This window comes from Scomber japonicus, chromosome 8 (assembly GCF_027409825.1).
Source record: "Scomber japonicus isolate fScoJap1 chromosome 8, fScoJap1.pri, whole genome shotgun sequence".
NCBI lineage: Eukaryota > Metazoa > Chordata > Actinopteri > Scombriformes > Scombridae > Scomber > Scomber japonicus.
The window spans coordinates 26,467,849-26,494,298 of NC_070585.1; the positions used below are offsets into that span (position 1 = coordinate 26,467,849).

The following is a 26,450-nucleotide window of genomic DNA, read 5'->3' on the forward strand; positions in this document are numbered from 1 at the left end:
TGCCAAAAGGGTTAGGAAACACTAGTAAAGAGTCCATTTATACCCTCCACTGCCCGGTGTATCTTGATGTGGTATAACACTCCACAGTGAATGACTAGAGAAGAGAGAGCAGTTTGGATTTTGCAGTACCCCATACTTTCTTATACAAAGTGACCCTTATAATGACCAAGGCTAAAACATCATTGAGTATTCTGTGATCCGAGCACAGAGGAGTTGAGAGTTTCAAATGAAATGAAAAGCAAATTAAATGTGGATGTGGAAAGTGTCCTTGAGCAAGACACTTATTCCCTGCAGACTTAAGGGGTACACTTCTGCAGCAAACCCTGAACTCTAACCTCCGCTGTATGGAGGAGGCAAGCAAAAGGAAAATTTCCCTATGGAGATTAGAGGAAAAGTAGGAAAGAAGGCAATAACAAAGCCAAATATTACAGCTTGTATGATGTTTATACAGCATGGGAGGAGAGGCAGTACACAAATTCTGGGATCTACTGCAGGACTGTATGGATGATGTCTTCATTTACAAAGGGTTTCATGAGAACAATATTTTACTTTAAGAAATGATCAGTGTGATTTTCTCGTGGGACAAAACTCTGCTGTGGTCTCCCATTTCAATCTGTAGAAACACTAACAAGGGTTGACAGACCGCAGATCAGTCTATACAGTAGTCCATGAACCACATCAAATATATTGGCTTTCTAATAGCAGTTTGCTCACACTTAGATTGCCCTTTGGAATAGTTCTCATGGGGTGGAGGGCTATGATGAGCAGAGAAAAAAAGAGGAGAAAAAAACTCAACCATCAGAGTGAATTCCTCTCAAGGCTGCACTGTTACATAAAGTTATCAACACAAGGGACAACCGGCAGCAACTGTCTACACAAAATGATTATAGGTTTGTCCACTGCTTACTCTATTTGTAAAAAGGTCACCGTATTTCAGCATCGGTGTACTGTCCTTTAGAAAACTGCAAAAACTATTGAGTGTACAATAAAAATATACCTGAACTTTTGGTTTTCTAATGAAAAGACAAGTAGTGCATCTCCAGCACTGTGGTTAATGAGTTAAAGCTCTGACAGAGTCTGCAGCGGCAATGCAATTCAGTCTCGTGATTCTTCAAATAATGTGCTTGGTGCATATTAGCTAAGAAACATACAGTATATGTTATTATTATAGAAAGGAACACAGAAGAGAAAAGTCCAGAAACAATCAATGACACTGTAGACATCAGGGTGCTACTTTGCTTTATGACTTGGCTTAAAACCCATTGTTAAGTTTTCATTTAGCAATTTCTGAGGGTAGTTAGCCAAACAAGTAGCTCTGAGTGTGAAAAGTGCCTTAAACCTGGATTATTTATTATGGCCAGTATGGGGGAGACTCCACTGGTCACAAAAAGAAGTTCAATTGTATGGAAATGTATGAGGGAGAAAATGACCCTACCCCTCACTTGATTTATTACCTCGGTAAACACTTGCCTAATGAGTTTATGGTCTCAATTGCTAGATTTATGTCTTTTTAAGTCATTTTGTAAACCATGGTGATAGATGATGAAGTAGTGCATGCTTAAGGGCATGGCTACCATATGATTGAACTCCCTACCATTGTTGATTACGTAAATGGATTACATAACATAACCATGGAGTAATCCCAGATTCACAGATTATAGGTATAACTGCTGCTATTTCACAGTGGGTTTTCAGTTCATAACAGTGAATAGTAACATTTTGATCACCTAAACAATATATTGATTGAAGAGTCAGCTGTTTAGTATTACTGGTAAGTACATTTTATTTGAATGGTTTTAAGGATTGTTTTTTGCCAGCTAAAATTAGCATTAGCATTATCACAGTTAACCATAGACTGTAAATACCTGTGCTAACCAACCTAGCTAGCATAAGGTACAACTCCTCCCTCTTGTCCACATATGGTCACTTCTTTCTCCAAAAATCAAAGACAGCACAGTCAAATCACAGATGTTGATGGTAGATTGCTAAATTCGAGGCTTCAAAATGGCAGTTTAAAAACCAATGGGTGACGTCACAGTGACTATGTCCATTTTTATATTTTCTTTTGGGATGTGATGTGTGATGGGATGTGAACCTCTCTCTCTGATTTTCAGGTCATCTTCTTTGCACACCTGACTATCCACATCAAAGTCCTCCTTCACTGCCAAGTAATGTGACTTGCATTGAAACAAAACATGGCCATTGATCATTACACAAACATTAGAAGAAAGAAGTTAGTGACATGATCATAATGTGTAGTTTAAAAATAGCCTACATAGCATACAGACTGGGATCCTTAAACTTCACTCTCACACTGTGCACAATCTGTGTTTCACCATTGACCAATAAATATTGACTAGAGAGTGGAACTTTACTGCATTAATTAAAATCTATAATGCATTTGGCTTTGAGCATCATGGTCTCTTGATATATAAACGTACACAAAAAGTTAAGACAAACACCCAGTGTCAACACATAGTCTAAGCAGATGGTTATAGTTATGTACTGCTTCTCAGCTCATATTTATTGTGTCTGCAGTGAAAAACCAAATTCCAAAAAATAAGCACTTTTTACTTGAGCAAAGTCTGTTTCAACAGAGCCTTATGTAATCCTGTTGCTAACTAAAAGCCACATAATTAAAGGGTTTGGTTTTGAGTAAAAGTTAATATAATTGCATGAAACCGAAGACTTGAAACACAGTGTAATTTCAGAGCTTCTTGGGCACCACTGAGAATTCATTTCATTTCACTTTTGACAGCTATGTAGTTTTCTGTTAAAATGTATTCAATGTATCTGAAGCTCAGTTTGTGCAGTTGGGTGTCAGGGTAAACAAACAGACTTTAAGTGCTAAGCCTCATTCTCATCCCTGACATCTCCCCGCACACAGTCCTGCATTATCCTCTAGCCGTCACAGAGGATTTAGACGAGATACAAGTGTGTACACTGTGACCTGATTGGAGCCAGTCAATTTGCTAGTTTATTAATTCCCTGCGGTGCCCTGGCATAATGATTATTCACTGAATTTGTGTCACACAGCCAGGCATCCTCTGCCACCAGCAGGGTCAGCGAAGGGCGCAGTCATTTGTTATCAGTATGCACACCCAACAGTCTGGTCATCAGCTGACATCAGAGACAAATGAGGAATTGTTCACAGCCATTCATTTATTGATGACCTGTTACTTTTTTCTGAGTGTGGACAGAAATACATGATGCTCAGTGTTCAATGTGAGCCGGGGGTTTGTTATAAGAATGTTTAACTGTGATCATGCACCTGAAAACAACTACTGGGAGCATAGATCAGGGTAAGGATGGAGACAATGTCATTTGGTGTCTTCCTCAAGGACTGCAGAGGTTTGTTGTCAATGCGATTGGTGGGTTTGCGTCTACTGAGCTCTGTATATTTTATCAAAAGAAGTGATAAATGAAACGATGATATATTACTGTATGACATTTTCTGATTTTATTTTCTGATACAATATGGTATGAGATATGATGTGATGTCGAGTTATCCTGCTCTGTACAAGGTACACAACTTTCCAAAGTAGATTTATTATATCCTTTAAAGATACTGGAGAAGTGTTAGATACATTTCAAAATATTTTCCCATGCTGCAGGAGGTCCAGGGCAAAAAAACAAGGATTAAATAATAATAATAGTGATAATAATATAACCAGAGTACTTGTATATGTAAAGGGTCGCTTATAGTGATGAACCCATAGTGAATTATCATTCGACCCTGCATTTCCCCGCCGCTCTACAAAGCTTTAAGCTGATTGTTTTGTTTCCTGGCTCAAAACCTTACTGTATTGGTTAACTTTCATCGCTATCAGTGTTGTGTTCGGTTCAGTGATTTTCAGTGAGAAAGCTCTAAATATAGCACTAAATGGCAGACAAAGTACGGGTCTATCTGGTGAAGATAATAAAGTATTTACCAGTTACAGAGCCAGATATGTATCTCAGGAGTGAGTAAATACCAATAACAGTAATAAAAACAACTTAGATTTATATTTAGTCAGTGTATACAAGTCCTGGTCTGCTTGAATAAGCTCATAAGAACACAATATAGGAAATATACTAAAAATATTAATTTAAATGTATATATTCACAGCAAATTATTCATTTTTAAGATCTAAGAATCTTAGTATTGTACAGCACATCATCACAGCCTTGGGTGCAAAGAAAAATCTTCAGAATTATCTCATTAAAAATGGAATAGGCAGAAAGTGCGCCCAGTGCGGTTAAAATGTTGACCTTTAGTCAGAGCATGTATGCAACACCAAGGTCATGACATAGGTGACTGCAGTGTGCATCATTTGAAGGGCATCGTCCCTTGATGAATGCATAATGAGGTGAAGACTGCAGGAAAACAGATTTACTTTTACATGGTAGTCATAATCAAATTCAGGTGCAGATGGATGAAAGCTATACTATCACATAAAAAGACACGCATAAGAAAAAACACAAAATGGTATAATGGAAACTACCTTCACAATTGCGTAGTCTCTTTGTAAAGCCTTTTGAGTGGCCCTCTAACATATCTCGTGCCCAAGCTGAATCATTGGGCCCCATTTTAACGACCCATAGCGCATGGTGTGAAGCGGGTGGCGCAAGTGTCTCTTGGGCATATCCAAATCCACTTCTGCTATTTTAATGGCGGAAAAATGGTCACTGCGCCAGGCACACGGTAAAAGGAATGGACTTAAGTCCCCTCATTAATCATAGGTGTGTTTTGGGCGTAACACGTGGTAAACCAATCAGAGTGTCATCTCCCCTTCCCTTTAATGTCCAGGCATGCTGTCACCTTGGCGGATTGTAAATGTGATGGCGGATTTACCAGGATTGGTCACATGACTACATTGACAGTTTCATTGATCATTACTGCCATTGACTGATTCTGATATATAGTGGCACGTCATTGTGACTTTTTTTTTTTTAATATGTTGATGTACATCATAATACGAATTCACATTGTGGTCCTTTTATTTGTGATGTTTTGCATGTTTGTGTGCTGCTGCGCGCCCATGTGTGTAACAGGCACAGTGTCTGTACGCAGCGCACCTGCCTATCTAGGAGCATATTGGACTCTTGATGATGCGCCAGTGACTTTAGACCTGGTTTTTCTTGGTCAGTTTCCTGCCTCAAAATAGCAACGCGCCACCAATGCACCTGACCACACCTCATTTTGAGACCAACACGCCCATTCTCGCACAGACTGGTGCAAGTGCATTTGCAACTGCGCTGGGGGAAACTAACAAAGACACATGCGCCACGCCCGCTGTCCGCTATGTGCCGACCGCAAGATGGGGCCCTAAATGTTAAGATCAACTTAAGCAATATGCCCCAGCATTTTGAAGCACATTCACTCTTGGACATACAGCCCTTTTCAACAGTCAATACTGCATTTCCTATTTCTTTCTTTATTTCTTCCTAAACCAAGAGTTTTCGTCTGGTACCCATCTGATGTTTTCCATTACAGCAGCTCAGAGTCCTGGGGGAGAGAGCAGAGTGTGGTAAACAACAGTCAGAGGCTCTAAGCTCACTCCGTGCACTGAGTTAAGCTGGCCCACAAGGCCCATGAACAAGAACAAGGGGATGCAAATCTGAATAAACAACTACTAAAACAATACTAAAACTTTACATGACACATAAACAATGTCACATTCTCTCATACCAGCTGACACTTTGCTCAATTAAGTTCTTTGAAAGTCTTGTTGAGCAAGTACATATGGCTTAGTGGAGAGCAGCAGATACTAGAATATTCAATAATCTAGAGTAGCAGCAGCAGTTAAGAGTATTTTTAGCCAACCTGTTGTCATGAAAGACAGCCTAATGGCAAGTCTTAACCTGGGTTGGTGGGGCTAGTTACCTATTCCAAACATTCTCAAAGTGCATGTTACAGCAGAAAAATAAGAAATCAGCCAAGCAATCCACCGAGAGGCAGGATGGTACAATCAGGACAAATAACACAGTAATGACTGGCATAGCAATGAGGAGTGATCAAATGTTCAGTTTGTTATTTAGCTTAAAGTGGGAAGAGGCAGCGGTTTGTTGGTTTGCTGAGTTAAGTGGAGCCTGCGTAGAAAGCACTGGTACTGTCAGAGGGAAACAGGTGCAAAAAAATCTTGCATCCCTATGAGATATTATTCAATTGGCTGGCAAAACAGCTTCCTCCTGGCAAACAACTACATTGACGCTAGTTGTAAGAAGGCAGATGCATCCAGAGTCTAGTAGCAAACTACTTCAACAACTTCCATGTCTGCTACACCACTTGGTAGATCTCAACTGGCTGGCAAACTACAGATGGTCTGAAGAGTCAGATCCCAGTCTGATCAGGGACTTCCAGCCCCAAAGAGTTACGTGGATGACATCACCATTCTCCTCTAGACAGCAGCATGCACCTCCAGACTCCTGACAGGTTTGAGGAGTTGATAATATGGGACCACATAAAAATAAAAGTTCATCTTATTACAACATCTGATGTGGCCCCTGAAGTTGTATGACATCACCTCAACTACAGGCTGCAGGCCAATCATCTAAAACATCAAGAGATTGTTGGATTGCTGCAGCCAGGTCTGGTTTTGGATGGGGAACCGCATTCTAGATGTGGTCCTAAGCCACAAAGAAGGAAAGGAAAGAACTTGTTATCTCTGAAGTTGTTAAGATTGAAGAGGTGAGCTTTAAAATCAGAGCTGTGAGCCAATGACAACAAGGGAGCTGGACAACCTGGAAGGCCGTGAACAGGGCCATTATGTGGAAGGATATGTAGAGGCTGAGGTTCCTTGTGAGGGCCCTGTACCCTTCCCAGTCCCTGGAACCTGCAACCTCACAGACACTTGCTTTCTGGGTGCAAGGCAGCATTGATGCAGTGCTGGTACAGATGGTGCCACAACCTGGGTCCTCCATAAGGTAGCCAAAATCCACGAGGCATGCAGGCTGCAAACAAACAGGACCAGGCAGGTAACATCACAGCAACAGATGCAGTTTGTCAGGCAAGGGGGTAAGATTCAGACCAGCAGCCCAAGTTAATGGTCCCTACTGTCCCTCAGAGACAAGTAAAACATGAGAGCTGACCTCAATCGCTGGTAGAAGTTCCCACAAGAGATCACCAAAACCTTCCCTCTCGGGAGGTTTGCAGGAGCTCAACAGTTAGAGAAAAAGTGAGTGTCAGAGTAGTGATGGAAAGATTTGAGTGCAATGAAATGCTCAAACTTGTCAGCTCTCAACACAGAGACAACTGAATCTGACAAAACTACTCGGCTAATGGCTTAATGGACAGGTTTGTGGAAGGCATATATCCATCATTGTCCAAGCACATTCATTGTGGTGTTACAGACCTGCAGGTGGTTCCATCACTCCACATCAACAGCATCTCACACATCCATTACAATTCCTGTAGCCTTTTTTGGTTTGTTTTTTGGTGCTACATCTTCAATATAGGCTCACTTTAATTGAATAAAATGAAAGTACATTAACATATTAACATATTAAATTGAATCCACTGTATATGTTTAGCAAATGTATTTGTCTGTAAATCTACACAACTATTGCCTTTTATTCTGAGTGAAGTACTTATTCTGAGTTCTAAAAGTGAACCAGCATTATTTTTAGATATTCTATATTTTAAACTTGGTGTGGCCGTGGTCTAAAAAAATTGGGAACTACTGCTGTAGACTTTATTAACTATCCCTTACTCCATTTAATTTATTTAAAAATGACTAATAATTAATGCTCTTCAATTCTGTGTAATTATCCTTGGGGTATCAATGCAAATCTGTGCTCAAAAACAACTGCTCTGCCAAAGGATGCACTCAACAAAAAAAGAATAAGCTTGAAGCAATTTTTTCTGACTTCCGTGTTTTACTTTGAGAAGATACTTGAGGGTTTACTCAAACTCTGTTTTACACTATACAGCTCCTGTGTCTAATGGGTAATAAACTCTGATTAAGTGTTTCCATGTAGAGAAGATGTTGATAATTGCAATCTTCATTCTTGTTTATTTATTGTACTAATGCACTTTGTAGTCACATTCATATTTATTATTTATCTTTGCACTAAATGTCACCTGATTTATATTGTTTGATGTACTGTTGTTGTGTTGTATATGCCTTGTAAGTTGTCCTTGAGTGCTTTGAAAGGCGCCTTTAAGTAAAATGCATCATTATTATTATTATAATTAACCATTTTTTTCAAACTTCAGTGTTGAGTTTGAAAGCTTCTCATTTTGAAATGGAGATATATGCAGAAACTTCACTGAGTATTCTTGGTAAAGCTCCTCATTTGCTTAAACATTGTTGTGGTAATAAGTGTCAGAAAGGCAAGCCGGTTGTAGCTGTTATGTTCAACTTTTCACAAAAGACTTTTTTGCCCCGTGTGAAAGACCTGTAACCATCACACAGAGGTGTTGTGTTATCACCTGCTGAAATGCACTTCCTCTTCTTCCCCCACTCTATGCTAATTGCAGCACTATGACAACACTTTTACTCCTGGTGGCATAAACAACTCGTGAACATTTTATGAGAAGCTATTTGAGGCATAAGAGCTTTTTCAACCCTTTGGAGCCGAGTAACGCACTATGTTTAAAACATTGATGACTTCCCTTCCACCTCGATGAGTCCGCTCCATAGTCCTTCCTCTGAAATGCAAAGCACCAGTGAAGTGAAGGAAGGGTGTGTTCGCACTCTCTCTTTTTAGTCAATCACAACTCAATATGTGACTGCAGGAAAACACATTCAATTGTTTTAGAACTTAGTTGTGGCATGTTTGATCTGGGTGTTGTTTTGTTTGCAATTTGGATGCACTGTCTTTTTTTCTTTTTTTCTTTGAAAAGACAGTGAAACATTTCTCCAGTTTTCATCATGTGTCACTGTGTTAATTGCTCACTTATTTCTTGTTATATGCCAAATATGTCAAAAAGTACTTTATCAAAATCCCTGTCTTTTCTCTTTCTGTAAAAAGTTTGATGACTTAGATTGAACTCAGTGGAGTATACAAAAGAATACAGTCAAATGGGATCTTAGGTGACTAGCAAGCCATCATATAAAACCGCATTTGACTGCAGGAGGTGTAGTAGGCATGGTGGTAATAACTAGCAGAGCATACCTTAAGGGATATCAGACATCAGTGGGCAAAACCTTTACTTGTCTTATCCGCAAGAATGTGTAATTTGCATCTACTTTATTCATTTCTCCAACATCCGCCTCCTTCTTATATAACAACATGGGTGATGGAAGTGTGTGTGGAGGCCAACACTCCTCTACCGCTCCGTATTACACTGAATTTGCTTAACTATGCCCACCTTTTAGCAGCCAAATCAAATCTGAAAGTTTGTATATGATTGATTCATTTAGACTAGTTAATTGTACACCATCCAAATACTCTGACTCAATAGAAAATGTGTTAATGCAGAGGCTAAAGACACCAAATTCTACTTCACGGTGACTTTATTGAATTCAAATATAGTCTAAGTATACTTGAACAGAGGACAAATCTTTGATTAATAAAAGGAACATCCATCCATTTGAAAGCACTGCTCATCTGAAACTTTGCCAGCCTTACTCTGCATCTCTTCTTTTCCATCTATAAAATATATAACACTCCCAGTGAAGAAAAAGCGTTGAACGTTTGCATTCACATTTTAGACACTTAACTCTTATATGGGATGACTGAACAATGAAATGCAATTTTCTCTTTAACGGTAAAAGCGGATGTAGTAAAAAGCGTAAGAGTCAAAGGCACTACAGTATGTGCTGACAGGGAGCACCAGGAAAAATACTTCAATGTGCCTCAAATTATCATATACAATGGAAAGGTGTTGGATAAAGAAATAACAGTGAGGGCAAAGTGTATTAAACTTTTAAATAAGACAGGAACATTTTCAGTACAGGTAAAGGAGAAAGTTATGGGATGGGGGGATGTTTACTACTGAACATCCATCCTGTAGTTCCATTACAAACACATTTGACAGCATATGAATAGACTGTGTCGGGTGGGAAATCTTACAGAACACCCAAACCAGGTCTCATCCAATTTATTCATTTATGAATTCATGTCTGGCACATTTATCACAAAACCCCCTTTTCAGAATACAATACAAAGGGAATACTGTAAGTACTAATTGAAACTGTAAGAAACCCACATTAAGGCTTTTCACCTAAACTTACCTTAGTCTAAAAAAAAAAAAGATGAGGTAATCGACTGACTGAATTCTGCTTGTTATCTCTGACAGTCTTTTAGTCATGAACATGATCTTTCCGCTTGTCATGTTAAGATCATGTGATGACAACAAAGGCAGCTACATGACTACTGATCCAACTTAAATTAGCTGATAAAGAAAGTGAGATTTATTAACTCATACAGGACAATGAACATACATCAACATTGACATTTTGTTACCTAAACTAGTCATATGGGTCATTTTAAAGAGACACTGGCCCGGGTTGGGTTTCTGGTCAAATCTTCCTCGTCTCTTTTTTCTACAGGCAACGATCATACATTTCTGTAACATTAGCAGGCTCTCTAATTTGTAGCCGAAACTGTCACTTTCAGCTGTTAATTTTAATTCTGTAAGTAACATGATAGACAACCAGAATAAAAACATATGGCTGTTGTCTGGTTTATGTACCAGGGTGTGTTCTAGGTCAAGGAATGTTTGTCAGTGAAAGAAACCTCACTAAGTAACAAAACTCTTCAAGCTGTGTACAGTACTGTGTGTTTTTTTGCAATTCAGTGAGACAAGATGTTGAGTCTTCTCTCATCAAACCATCAGCTGATTGTGTCACGTCAACATTGGGAGCTGGAATCAACCAGTTTATTCATATGGCATCAATATTTTAAACTAATCAACATAATAGTTCTCCATCAACAACACCAATATTCTATAAGGTTGTGAAGTCATTAGGCTGCTACTCAGATTTACAGTGTTGCCGCCTTCTCAGCCAATGTAGGTGTGTGAAATGTGATGCTTCAATTAAATCTTTGACTTTTACTTATTTATAACTTTAATTTCAAATATTGAAAGCTGAACCTCAGATTACATAATGGATTTGACATTAAAATTAAGGCTATTTGTAGATCCACCCCATTATTGGTATGAGAAATATAACTTTCCTTTATTGGTTCAATAATTGTGTACATTCAGTTGCTCTGCTAGATGTTATTTCTTATTACTTTTAGGCTCTAAAAGGCACAATGTAGCTGATACATTAGCTAATGGAATAAAACCTACACAGCATATCAATCATTCTAATGTGTACCTGCTTATTAAGGTTACTATACCTGTAACTTACTCCTTCTAGGTCGTATAATAAACTGCTATAACTGTAGTTAACTCAGCACTTACATATGTCTCAGCATATGCTACAATATTTACATTTATCAAATATTTGCAATGCCTACATAGATGTTACATAATGTACCCTGTAATGGATGTGATGTAAAATGCAGTGCAGGTATTGCCTCTACCATCATAAAAGGGAATACAAAAATGTATTCAACTGCAGTAACAAGACTAAAATAAATGTGTTATTTGCACCTTCGTAAGGTATGTGTGTGTGTGTGTGTGTGTGTGCTATGCTCCTGGCTGAATGAGTGTGTGAGAGAGTGAATATGAGAGCACCTGGCAGCCACTTGGCAACTTTCCGTCCCATTTCATTCCCTCGTCTAATGACTTGAACGTGAGTCTAGCTCTTCTCTCATTCTGTCCACATCAGGATGCAGCACTGAGAGCGTTTCCACCAACAACCCCATTTATCAGAGATTGCCGACTAATTGTAAGCACCCCACAGTACTCCCATCACTACCTCACATTACAGGGAGCTGTCTGGTTGGTTAGCAAACAGCAGAAAGGTGTATAGTTTCTCTTTCCATAACAGGTATTTCTGGTTTGCTGTCTGTGATGTAATGGTTTAAAATGATTGTGTGAATGTCATTTATATCTAAGGACCAAATATTAGAAAACAAAATGTGGAACTTCCTAAAACGTGAGAATACTTCAAAAATAGGCAGATGATTATCTTTTGGTTAGTGCAGAGGTTTAGGGCAGTTAAGACTTTTGTTTAAAAAGAAGGAAACAGAAGCTATTCTGTTGGGTAGCATAACCTTAACCTCCACATTAAGTTAGGGTAAGAACTGGTTTAAGATTACAGCAAGAATGTGGAGTTTCAGTTCAGTTCATTTTGTAAAAGTTTTATTTTTTTCTGACCACTCAAAGTAATTGCAAAATTCAATGCTAAATGTCCTTGTTCAGAACATTAAAGGACTAGTGTGTTAGAGTTAGTGGAACAAACCTGGCAGAAATTAAACATAATACTCATAAGCATAAGCCCCCCTTCGTATTTATATAGGGAGTGGGTCCCCTTCCATAGAGACCGCCATGTTGCACTGCCATGTTTCTACAGTAGCCCAGAATGGACAAAACCATAAAAAGGCCTTTGGCATATTTCGTGAGTTTTGCGGCTACTGTATGTTCTCCCACATGCCTGGAAGGCGAAAATGAAGGGGTTGGGGGGTTATTCATTTGTTTACAATCTGCAACCCCCCCCCCCGCTAGATGCCACTTACACACTGAACATTTTGTAACTTTGTGACATGTTACATGTGAGATTTGAAAAGGATAAAAAGTATACTTGCAATACTCCTAGGAGAAGTACACAGATATTGTATTTGGAATGAAACTTGTATGGTGTCTGTCTCTGCTACAGGTTGAAAGGCTTAAGAGAGAGATCATGGCTTTTGTTACATAGACTTTGGAGGGTTATATTGTTTACACTCAATAGGGGCCTTTTTCAAAGGGCAGGAAAACAACAGTAGTGTCGCCATAAAAATAGGACATGAACTGAATAGCGAAGAGATTAAAGGACAAGCTGCTCCTGTCTAACAAAAAACAACAGCAATAGTTTTTTTCCTTTTTTTCCTTGTATGATGAAAGACATACAACACCATCCAAGATTTCAGCTAAAGAAAGAACAGAAGAAAACTAAAATTGCTGTTGCCCCTCCCCACCACCCCAAAAACTGCAGCGATAAACTAAACCCCCACTAAGAACAAGACCACAGAACAAGTGTAGTGTCAGTCAAATAGACATTTTATATCGCTCTACATTCATACAGTGATATTAACTTTGTAGGGGGGAAAAAAGAGACAATCTGTATCTCAGCATGTTAGAGACGCTAAGACCTCAGCTGTTTTCAGTCATAATGCTTATTCATGCTTCCTGAATTTAACCCCTAATACCTTCTTTGATATTAAGGCGGATGTCACCGCTGTGAGAAAAGACGGAAAACGACTTCTAAAAAATCAAAAGAAACAATTTAATCCTGAACAATAAGCTGTAAACTTGAACATTAGGTAAAACAGATTTTTTATTGAGTTATTTTATGTTTGGTGTCTGAAGCATTTCTGCCATTCAGATAAAAAAGGTACATTAAAGTTCATCTTGGCTGAGAGCAATAACCGTCCTTTAAAATAATGTTCCTTCCTATGATTACTGTGTTGACCTTCAGCTAGGGGAAAAAAAGCACCGCTATTGCCAAGCCTTCATCATTATCCACTGTAAGTACCATGAGTTCATGCAGATCACTAAGAATTATTGATGAATCTCAATTAGACTTGTCTCACTCCATTTAATTCTACATATTCAGGATATGGTTTACCAAAAATTATGTGTATCAACGTCCTGGGAGTCATTTCTATGCTAAGATGAGTGTTGAGAGTAATATTGTTGATCTTGCTAAGTGTGTAGCACGTTATGCTTCCTTTGGCAGTACTGATGATCGCCATGACACCTATCACTCTCTTTTTTAACCTTGTGTGTTGTTATTTCTAAATAAGCAGCTTAATGTTCTTTACGAGCTCGTTAAGCAATTCAAACTACGGCATGGCCTGATAAATGTTATTCTTATGGCCTAGGACAGTTAAAGATTAGTTTTTATGAGCTTTAATGACTGATTTGAATATTTTATGTAATCAGGATCCAAAATCTGTGGGACAAAAATCTGTTGAATAAAAATGAAAATGATAGTAAGATTAATTGGAAAAGGAGCAATGTTTTTGTTTTTTCTTGACAAAAAAAAAACTAATTTCTTCCAGAACTCAATTGAAATCAATTCAATTGAAATCAATCAAGCTGGGGAGGTTTCAAACTACTTAAGGAGATGCACGCTTGCATAGTTGAAAAAGGTTTTGCCTTTAAATTTAAGAGGAAAAGCAGTCAAACAGCTAACTTAGCATTTAAAATGTGTATCCAGGAGTGAGCGCAGCAGAGCTTGAATTGACATTTAATGAAAAACTACTTGAACAATACTTTCTCACAGAAAGTAGCTCATTAGAAGTCTGTGCCAAGGCAGAGGAAACATTTGAGTAGTTCAAATTATGGTTCACACAAAACCTGTCCTGCGGGTTTAATTAGGAACTGACTTAAACCTGGGACACAAGGTGAGTGCAGTTAACGAGCAGGTAGGATGGAAAACTATTGCAAGCTTTATCACACTATTTAACATATCAAGTACATTAAGGCACACCATGTAAGCTTGGAGTGTACTTTTTAACTTTTCCTGTTTGAAAGTACAGAACACAGTATGGATGAAATTGGGAGTGTTCATTTATTTAACATTTTGGGTCCTTACATTAGGAAAACTAACTTAATTGGGGGGTTTATTAGTTTTTAGTCCTTAATTGTACCAGATGTGCAAAGACAGCATTGTAGAAATCAACATAAGAAGTAGTGCATTAAAACCAAATTACAAAAAACACATTATTTGCTTTTTTTCGTTAATTTGGGTAAACTGATCTTTTTCAAAGACTTGAGCAGCAGCTTGTGTGATGCTTTAAGCTTCCTGTGTCATCTACTTTTGTACAGTTACAATGCCAAGCGTCTGTCATTCTGTAGTCAAAACAACAGTATTTCTTTGTCACCACAGCAGTGCACCTTTTTTATGTTTCTAATTGTGAAAAGTAGCCTACTGTTATAATACATATAATCCATATGCATCAGAATACCTGCTTTATCATCTGCTACTAGTTTATTGCTATTTTGGGAACAAACAACTTAGCATCATTCAGAGTGAAACAACAATTTTGCAGGGTTTTGTTTTGTTCTCTCAAACTCAGTCAATGATAAGCTTAAGTAGAGAATTGGAGAATGATAGACAAACAACCAAATGTAATTTTCTCATTATTAATCGTTTCGTGGGTGTGTTTTTGACACTGCTGTCAGGTCATATTGTCATCAGATGACTTACACCATGTAGCAAAGGATTTGGACACTGATCCAGAAATAAATAGATATGAACATCAATTTAAAACTGAGCATGGAGACCTGCGAAGCAAAAGCAGCCTAATGCCCTTTCAAGTGTAGTGTGACCATGAAAGGTATAGCCGGCTTTCTCCCCTGAGGAGGTGTCAGAGTTGTACCGTACAGTATTTAGGTCAGCCAAAACTGTCTTCTTATGGCTTAGTGGGTCAAGGAGCATAAGTGGCATGTAAAGCTAGCTTGAACCTCCTGTGGGCATTCAAAAGGAAAATCATATAGGCCTTTATTTTGAACTATAGGCAATCTAAGCCTGCCAGTGGTGTTCATAAACAGATGGTGTTATACAGTCCCATAGCCTCTCATTAAAAAACTACTTCACTCCATGCCCATAAAAAGACACCACACTGTGAATCTTCAGTAACTGGATTAAGACTTACTTTATGAAAGCTGTTATAAATTAAATTGTGGCAAAAAAAAAAAAAGAAATTGAAAGGCTAGATGGAACAACAGGTAGTCTCCAAATAAATCTGTCTGAGAAACGTGTGGCGCAACGTAGCGTTCAACACTTCTCCGTACAGATGTGACGAGTTATTAAAAGTGCAACCCGGGCCCAGGGGGTGCTGTGTAATTTTAGAATTAATATACAGTTTAGAGCTTGGTGTTTGCAGCTTCTGAATTATTCAAATGTACTTCTGCTATGCGCTTGGGTCTGGTGGGGCTATGGCAGCTGCCGTGCATACAAATTAATATATTATGTCAGTATATGAAAGAATGGGAGACGACATAGATTAGGGAAACATAAACACTGGTGCCAGGCAACAAAACAAGATGTTTGTTCTTGTGCAGAGTTCGAACCTGAGAGGTTGTACCGTACTAATGGGAATAGAGTGGATTGTTCGACTTGTTATTTAAGGATGATATTGCAGTCTGTCTGTGGGGAAATCTTTCTTCAGAAGCCATATTTACATGCATGAAGAAGTCTGCACGTCACAAGGTTAACAAACCTAAACAATTCAACACATGTCTCCAAGTTATTAGAAATCTGATGGAGCACTATATTAGTTTATACGCATGAAAAAATAACAAAAACATACCAGCGGTGAGACCTTTTTTAAAATTCTGGTTTTTGTCATTTTATAAGAGAAACTTAAAGTTATGGTACAGATTAGATTACGTCTTATAATTCTTTTGTAGTATGCAATGCCTTCACAAAATGTACTAAACATGCTCAAATAGAATAACATGTATACACATCTCTAGAAGGTTTATATACATGCAAATGGCAGATGGACCGCAATAGTTCAAAAGAAACGAAAGAAAAAAGATAAAACAGAGAAAAGAGGAAAAGGGATCAAAATGGAAGTGTCTGGCTTTTTATCATGGACTGCAAACAGATAACAATGTGGCAACAGTCCATCTTGTTTTGAAATGATTTCAGTCAACTTAAATTGATATGACAAATCATGTGCCAAGACTAAAACATGGGATTTTACCATCAGAATCAACTATATAAAAACAACAAACTGAACCCCCTGAATAAATGATGCTGAAAAAGCTCCGAGGTTAACACATAGATACTCAAAGGTAGCAGGAAAGCATTTGGTTTGCTGAAAGTTTCACTTGCTGTGTGTTCACACTGGCTCAGAAAACTAAATCTATCATACTGCGAATGTTAATGAAACACAGTTGGAGTTCAATTAAACATTAATTTTATTTGTTGTCATCTCCAATTTCAGTATTCCTGTTCGAGCTGCAATCTGCACATTCAGAGTACAGCAAAGATGTTGGAGGATCCAGTGTCACATTTGTGTATTGGTTCCCCCTCTTGGTTGTTAGTATCCAGTGAAAACATCATTGGCCAACCAGGTAATATGAACATAAACACATTTTTACAGAAGTGATGAGGTAAGACAGTGTTGGCACCATCAACTGGGCAGGTGTGATCCGACAAAGCTGATCAACTCTTCGGTACGGGTACAGCAAAATGTGCCATTTATAGTGTTTTACCCCACTAATCCACATGTTACAGACATAACATATTTTAACTTTGAATGTTTGTTCTTTTATGTGATGATTTGCGTTAGAATAATATACTTAACTTGTAGTCCTTCTTAGATATTGACTGTATCATCAAATATTCAGAAATTGTAATTATGAGAAACCTTAGTTTAAAACACTGTTATTGACCTTTACTGTTTTATCATGTTATAAGCAAAACCTTCTTTAGTAATGGTTGGTTTATAACATGGAACATAATCTGTAAACACCAGCAATAACATTTTTACACATAATAGGGATGGCAGGATTATATCAGAAGTTCCATCAGGTACAGTATTTCATATAGTTAAATCATTCTATTTATTCCGTAAAATTGCATTTCACCAGCAGCCCAAGGCCTTGCTGCAGCCTGAATAACAAGCACGGTTAGTGGCACACGCTCGTTCTGGGAGTCCAATTACAGAGCATCCTGGAAAACAGCTGGCATTTGTCTCTTTGTCTCTTCCATGCTGACATTCAGTTAAAAGTATATAGGGTGCTGCATTCCCTCGGTTTATAATTGTTATTTTTTTTTTGTTTTTTGTTTTCTCATCCACACTAAATGTAGGAATACAATATATATCCATCCATTTCCTGAACTGCGAGAGGAAATTCATCACTTTACAGAACAACAGACCATCAACGGGTTTAGATGTGATGGGTGCAAAGTATTTATGAAATCAGACAGGCAAACACAGGCAGATATTTTAAAGCTACACTGAAAAAGAAAAAGAAAAAGACTCAAACAGACTAAAAACAGACTGACTAAAAACTGAACTGCTGTTGAGCTGCTCCTGTGCCTCCTTTCATCTGCGCTTGCTAGATGTCGATTTAAAATGTAGATGGTGACGTAGCTTGTAAACTGAAGTTTTAATGGTAAATTGACCTCAGTTGTGTCATAATGAGAAGCCTTCAATGTAAGAAGTCATGCTTGAATTATTTATGATTTTCCCTACAGTTTGCTTGCCTTCTCGTTATCAGGGCTGGAAATGAGTTTGCTGAAAACTGGCCAAAGTGAGATCTCCCCTCTCGGCTTACAGAACATGGCGCATTAAAGTGAATCACAGCAGACAGCTGGGGCCGCCCTTTATGGTAATGCACCCTCTACAATTACTGCTTCGACCTTCCCTGGTGTAGAAAAATGGGGAGACGTCCATTTAGCGGCCCTTTCAAACACTAAGTGGCAGACATGTTGGGCAGCAGGACCACCTTTTGCCTGACATTGACTCTTGTTTAGAGGAGACGGAGAAGACATTAGAAAGGTGACAGGTTGACAGATGAGATGCATCTGTCAAACAGCAAGAGGACCATGGCACATTAATGCATACTACGCTGCACTGTACCACACTGGTAGATGAAGCTGGTAGGGGACAATGGTGTCAACTACAGATGGAACTAATGGTTATCTCCATCATAAATGACTCCATCATTTATTGTGTTTAATTAACTTTTTTTTAAATAACAAAGAAAAGCAGGAAATTTTCACTCTCCAAAAGCTGGAACTATTGACTGTAATGTTGCTAAGATATGACTACTCTCAATTAGTCTACTGATTGTTTTAGCACTAGTGGGAGTGAAGTAATTTACTCAAATTACAAGTTGATGTGGATAATAGGTGAACTGATTATCTGATTAATTCATTAATTAATCACATTTTAATCTGGGATAATATAAATTCAACAAAACTAATTTCTTAAGCAAAAGATTTAGCCCTTAAATGTGAATCGTTGCTGATTGTCTTGACATGTTATGATAGTGAAGTTTGACTGTTGGATGAACGTATGTCAAATTGCTTTCTGAGAAACTGTAATTTTCCAATTATCAGAGAAAATAACTGGCAGGTAAATCAATAATATAAATAATTGTTAGTTGCAGCCTTAATGTAGAATAGTCTTTATAGTAAAAGTGCTTTAGTTTTTAGCTTGGATGTGTTATTTTAGCAGAATAATGCTAAATCAGTCTAAAAGCATCTTAACCTACCAAGAGAAGCATTAGAGTAGAGAGTGAGAAATCACACACTGCCCACTTCCTACAGTAGTAATGTAACTCTTCAACTCTGCAGCATCCCTCTCTTTTAGAATTTATGACTTCATGTTTGTACATGTAGGTTACACTTCTAAGCTCAGAGATCTGCCACATGACCACAGCTTTGTATTTGGAGTATTACAGGAGAAAAGACCGACCCCGAACTTTACCCTATATATCTCTGTTGCAATAAATGGTTCCTGACTGTTGTTGATTTTATTGTTTGTTTTTTGCATTTTATACAATTGAGCACATCATGAGAATTTAAAGACATCTTGCTCATTCCTCAAAACTAAATCAAACCAGACTGCAAATAATACATGGAATCACAGTAGCACTGGTTCCTACTGATGCTAATAGCTTTCATATGATGTTCCAAAGCACATTCAGATCTATATTTTGAGCTTTAAACTGAAACATATGTCCTGCTACAACCTTGCATCAAATATGAACAATGCAATCTGAAAAACAATTGAACATCAGAAGGTTGATAGATATTCTCTTCCCCATGATCTCTCTCTCTCTGGCTTGTTTCAAACCCCTGTGGACCGCTATCCACCACAAAGTTGAAGACACATTTTCTACTGCCATTTCTCCACACACACACATACATACTGTACTGCACGATCAATGCATTATTAATGGAGGATTATCCTTTACAATATGAAATTGATGTTAAGGTGGTGGGCGGCATTGAGCCACAGTTACTGTATGTTTTTGTCTTTTGTAGTTTGGTCATGACTCACACGTTACAGTGCATCTGTCATAAAACAAAGCTTCTCTCTACACTCTGTCCAAATGTACGTTATATGTATGCTTGATGCTTTTTTACACTCACAGTTTTTAAAAATGTCTGACAAAGTGAAAAAATGTTTTTACATTATCAACTGAGATTTCCTTGTCGATCTTAACGAACAGGTTAAAAGAGGAGATGGTGGAGTGCTAGTTTGTTAATGGCTTTCCTATTGTGAAGATTTATTAAAAGTGCTCTCTGTATCTGGTGTTCTCTGGTGCTCTCCATTAAAAAAATACCACAGGTTGGCCAAAGGACCATACACACAGATGTACTTCTGTCATGCTGTGGCCTCCCTATGAGAACAATGCTAAGCCTAACCTGAATGATGTACAAGGCTGTTGGGACGCTGCATGTGACTGGAGAGGAGGGGGGTAAAGCAGATGAAGGAATGGAACAAAACAGAAACTCACCCTTTATCCTTAAGCTCTCAGGGATCCCATCCTGCTGGAACAAAAACAAGAAGGAAATGGGGAAGAGATCACAGTTATAATAAACCTCACAAGCACAACATCAGCAATACGACATGAAAGCTTTTTTTTTTTCTTTCTATTTAGCTGAATGAGTAAGATCCTTGGGGCTAGTGCAATAGAAATTGGGTTCTATAGGTACCTTAATACATTTACCTTTTTTTTTTTTTTTTTTTTTTGCAAATGTTCAATTGAGTTCACATCAACACAGGCGTGACGTTAAGGTCCAAGGATTTCACTCAGGCTGCAAGAACTTGTGTGAGGCAATCGAGTGTTGCCTGTTTGAATGGCAATTAATGATGCATTCACAAGCCAACATTAATGTGCCATTATGTTAAGTGGTCATTTGCTTCACTCACATGTACAATGATAAACCCTCCGAGTCATTACCACAGTCACTTTCCCGATGATTTTATTTTCTGCAGATACTGTGAGATATTTAATTTTCTTCCTGTGTTTCTTCAGAGATCTCCTTGGTGTTGTGCTGTTTTCCCAAAATGTGATTTATTACATTAACAATTTATTACATTATTTACATTCTGCTGCTATCTAGTTTTTCTTCCTTCTTTTTCACATTTGACTTGTTTTCCCTCTGTCTCTGACTTCCTTTCTTTCCTTCTTTCTTGTTAAAACTGGATGCCTTGCACCATTTAAACAAATTGGCATCGCAAATTGGTCCAAAAATAACTGAACTGTACTTGATAGAAGACATTGGGAGTCATTTTGGGACAAAAAATGACAGTGTAGAGAAAAAAAAAAAAGAGCAAACAACCGTGACCCTTTCAGTGGGTGCACTATAAAATCAGCTGGATTTAAAGCAAGCATAATGATGATGAGTGTAGAAAATGGTGTTATCTGGACTACTATTCTGAGTAGCTGCTCTCCACAAACCATGAATATAAAAGAAAGAGGCATAAATATTTGATTTCGCTACAGTGAAATCTGCATAGCTCATCCTTCTCGTTCTTGTACAGAAAAATTCAGACTCTTTTTTCTACCAGCTCGAGCACGGTGGCGTTATGGAAAAGATACATAATGCAACAGGTCTACAGTCAATAATTAACACTGGTACCTGCCTACTGAAAATAGTAGATAGACTCTTACCCAATTCTCTGTGTGAGCTGAGATCTGCATACTGTCCATGTTCTTGTTAAAATATGCTCAACTGATTTTAAATCAATAAATGTATGTGATATATTTAAAGCATTTTACACATGAGGATAACTGTATCCAATCCATCTCACTAGTATCACAGTTCACCTTGCCTTTTAAATAAGTATAATGTATACCCATCCATGATACTAGTTATCATCTCTGTCATTTTCTCCATACTGTCATTCTTATATTTTCAGACTGCACTCTTCTGCATTCATAACGGCTGCTGCTAATGAGACCCTCATCAGAGGATATTACACCCACATGAGCAATAATGTACTTAACAAGTCCTGAATGTACGGTGAAGGCTTCCTGTGGAAACCATGATGCCTTTCAATATGACAGTTGAGGCTCATGTACTGACTGCAACCGAAAGCAAAACCAGAAATGAACAATGTCAATTATAACATCTACTTTGACAAAATTATAGGAAAAAAGTGTTGTGAAAAAAAAGAATAACTGCCTACGGCGAAGATTGACAATATTTACATTCTATGTGATACTATACGGCAGCAATTAGATGCTAATGTGACTTCTTTATGTTGAATGAGTGATGTTTGGCTTGACAATGACTTAAATGAATACTCTATCAAGGTGAATTAGCTAACATATGTGTATAGATCAATAATGAATGAACCACTTCATGTGTGAATTTAAAAACCAGTGACAACTTTTTAATATTTGTCGCCTGGCTTTACGGTCATCTTGTTCAACTTATTTTGATGTGGACATCAGTTAAAATGATACAATGACACAATAACCTAAAAACACAACCAATAAACATCACAATGTGGTAAAAAGCTGTCCCTTTACGTCACCTTTCTGGATGTTTAACAAAACACTGTTGACTGGCGACCCAGTTGGCACAAATCACGGAAACACCTGTGGCTCTCTGATATGCTTAGTATCGCCCCCACCCTCTAGAGGAGGTGACATTTAAAATTGCACTACAGGTAGGGAAGATATCAAATGGTGCTGATTTGCATATGGCAGACAGTGTTCACACTTCATTTGTTTGAAGAGAGTGATTTCCCAAGAGCCGCTGGCAGGCCTGTCTCTGCTGCCCTGAGACTCAGGGGGGACAGTGAAGCACCCAGCTGTACAACCCGTGGTTCATCTGCCCCTGTCACAGCTAGCTGGCTGATCGCCCACATCTCTCTCTCTCTCCCTCTCTCTCTCTGTCTCTCTCTCTCTCTGTCTCTGGCTTTATCTCCTAACCTCCCTCACTCCACCCCACCAACACCACCCTCTCCCTTGTCCTCTCTTTCTCCTGCTTCAGATATCACATCCTCCACTCCTCCACAGGTTCAAATTTCAAGTACACTTCAACTTTTAAATTTGAGCTACAAAATGACAAAATATCAGTGTGGCAGATGAGCAGACTATACAGAAAAATACCCTAACTGTGCTTTTAGATCAACCTTTTTGGCCATTTTCAGACCAATTTCAATGCTCTCTCATTGGTTTCAGTGTTACCACTGCCTTTGGACAACAGAGGTGCTGATGCAGTCAGCAACAAACTGTTTTGGCAAAATCAAATCAAAAAGTATATTCCTAGTAGATTACTTTTAATATGAATATTTTAATTCTGCCTTGCACTCATTAACAAAAACGACAAATTACTGACATCATGACATGACTTGCAAATGTCAGTGTGATGCAACCTCTCCTTCTGAATGTGCACACTATATCCACCATCTTGACCTGTAGCGATACATTCACATCCACACAAACCCTTCCATTTTTTAACACTGGGCTGTTGTTTTGGCCTGAACACCTGCCTCGATGCCTGAATTTCCCAGTTGCCCAGAAACTTAAGCATTTGCTGCATGTGGCTGATTGGAAACTGGTGGAAGCTGGTGAGGCGAGTCGCCACAGTAAGACTCCACATATCAGTAAACAAGTTAAGTGAGTACCAAACCAATGAAGAGCAAAGATAAGCATGCAGCTGAACAGATTTTCAAAAACACAGGTAAGCAGCAGCATGGGCATCCACATCCTGTTATTGTTATAGTAGACTGGCTGCATACAGTGTCTGCTTCTTCAGCCCCTGTGGAGACTTTACAGAAGCTGGTTTCCTCAGCCTCAGGCTGCCTGCCATTTGAAAGTAGACAGCTCATCAAGATGAGTGACAAGGGTTGGGGCTAAAACTGACCAGCTAAGGAGGGGAGGGTGAAAATAATACTGACAGTCGTCACACTTAAACCAAACATTGCCTATTGCAGCTTCAACTGCAGCTACTATACATCAAGCTGTTGTTTGTGAATTTTGCAATTTATTCTTGTTATTTCTCCTGTTGCCTGTCTCTTTATCTCAATCTCATTTGCCCAACCCACCTCCTACTCTTTCTCTCTCTCTCTCTATCTCTCTCTCCCTCTCCCTCTCTCTCTCTCTCTCTCTCTCTCTCTCTCCGCTTATCCCCTGTTAATCTAGATTTGCCATGTGGCCAAGCCAGTGCAGGATGGATGGGGCTTTGCACACGGTTGTCCTTGCCTCCATTTTGTTTGTCCTGACATAACAGCTTGATGTCAGAGCAACAAACATTCAGAAATTGCTTTTGTCCCTCATGTTGAGCAAGCATGGCCACTTTTCCACAAATTTCACAAATTACAAAACATCAAGCGACTGCATCAATCATACTGTGATACTCATCTTGAAATGGCCTGCGTGAAATAAAACATAACATAACATCTCTACATAATAGAGGCTTGACAACAGTGACCCACGAGAGGTTTTCCCATTAAAACCAATTATATATAGGGCTGCATTCTGGTGCACCTGATCTGTGTCCCATACCTGACCCCATGTGGAGGATTTCACAGTGAATTTCTGAAACATTACCATGGGAATTATGGGTAGAGCACGTGACTAGCTGTTTATGGCCGAGTGCCTTCTGGTGATTGAAGTCTTTGTGAGGAAAGCTTATAAGGTTGTATCTGATCCCGTTACCCTTGTCGCACACTGTCCTTCAAAGCACAGGGAAAGGCATAGCATTAACACGGCCATCGGTGTATCACAGCTTGTGGTGATGAGCTCAAAGGCCGCGCGGCACATGTCTCTGATCGTGTACATGACAAAATGAATCCACTTATGTTGTTTTGAAAAAAAAAAAATCGTACAATTTTTGTACTATCACATGAACATGAAAATGTGAAGCATTCGAGATGAAAACACTTTTAATTGCTGTCATTTTGTAACTAGGGACTTTTATTACTTACTATTCTTTATAAGTACTTTGAGCTGGCAACCACGTCTTGTTTGATATAAAGTTTTATATTGCTTTTCTACAATATATCATTTTGAAACAACTGTTCTTTAATGCTGCTCACTCAACTGTATTGACAGGTGCTGACCTGAGTCTCTCTGCAATCTAGCCAACAGCAGAGAAAATTCTCTAGACAACAAAAAGGCCTATGACATATTTTGGAAAAGGGCTTGCAATGTGGCTATTTTTCATCGCGGGGCTGTAAATTTCCCCAGCTTGGTTTGACAGGCGGATAGATGAGTAGAGTTTACCTCTGTCCTCTCACAAGACGAATTGTAATGGTATGCAGATGCTGTAATGACATTCCTCTGCGATGTAATCACAGGGCCTAGCACATTAATTTCATTGGAGTGGAAGAGCACATACATCATTTTTGTAGCCCCTCGTCAAACTCCTGCTACATGTGGACATACATTACTTTAATTATCAAAGTCACTGCGGTTCCAAACTGGGGCAATAAAAAGAGAAAAAAAATCAGAGCAAGTTAGTTTCAAAAAGTAAAACTACACTCTGTTTCACACAACACAAGGTGAAGAACTACACACCCCATTTTCAAAAAGTGCTGTTGAAATTAAACTACTTTAAAAAGGTAAGTTTGCTTCATTCAAATGATATGAAATTACAATGACAGTGCAGTGCAACAGGGAATAATGTGAAACCGGGATTTGTTGGTACTGTATTGGGGGGTAAAGCACAACCGGAGAAAATTGCAATGCAAATACTGATGTCAACACAGGAAGAAAGAACTACCTCCAAGATTTGTGTCACGGTGTGCATACCTCTAAAGCCACTTTCATCTCCCTGCATTCATTTGTCAGATGTTTTGGCGACTACAGCTACACAAAGAATAATGTTTTTGAGGCCAATTCCTGGGTTTAAGAGCACAGTATGCCAAAATGTAGCCCATTAATAATTCAATGGTTACTCCAGCCCGATCACGCCTCTGAAAAGTGTGCCACTACAACTGAGAATGATTTTTGCCTTTTCGACGAAAATGTTCATGTCACTCAGGATGAGCCAGGTGATTTACTACTCTTCAGCAATTTAAACAATATTCACTTCGACCAGATTTCCAAACAAACCGAGTATCCTGATTATAATCAGAGCCCTTCATTCTACCTAACTGGGACCCTGCAGATTCACTGTAATTTCCTTGAGATAAATTATAGGTAGCACGACACTATTCTGCCAAGATCAGTTACACTTGCTGCAGAAACACTTTATCTACCAATGGAATCCTACACCTAAAGGAGTGAACAAAGGCTAAGGAAAGCTACATTTCAGCCTCGAGACTTCAAAGCATTTCCTTTATAAAGATGAAACTGTGAGACACTGAAATCTGGAAAAATTCAATTTTTCTTGCCTCTGCTCAGCCCAGGATGAGTAGGATCTGGAGCAAAGCCAACACAAGACAACAGTGCGTTACCATGCCAAACTAGAGATAAGAAATAAAACAGT

The 26,450-nt window shown here is 38.6% G+C and overlaps 1 protein-coding gene across 1 annotated transcript in view; it reads right to left on the reverse strand.

Moving 5' to 3' along the window:
* fstl5 (follistatin-like 5) overlaps positions 1-26,450 on the reverse strand; it is a 140,212-nt gene that overhangs the window by 107,756 nt on the left and 6,006 nt on the right. The window contains exon 6 of the mRNA XM_053323687.1: positions 20,516-20,549. Within this exon, the coding sequence (XP_053179662.1) occupies positions 20,516-20,549 (34 nt within the window). The remainder of the gene's footprint in view (positions 1-20,515; positions 20,550-26,450) is intronic.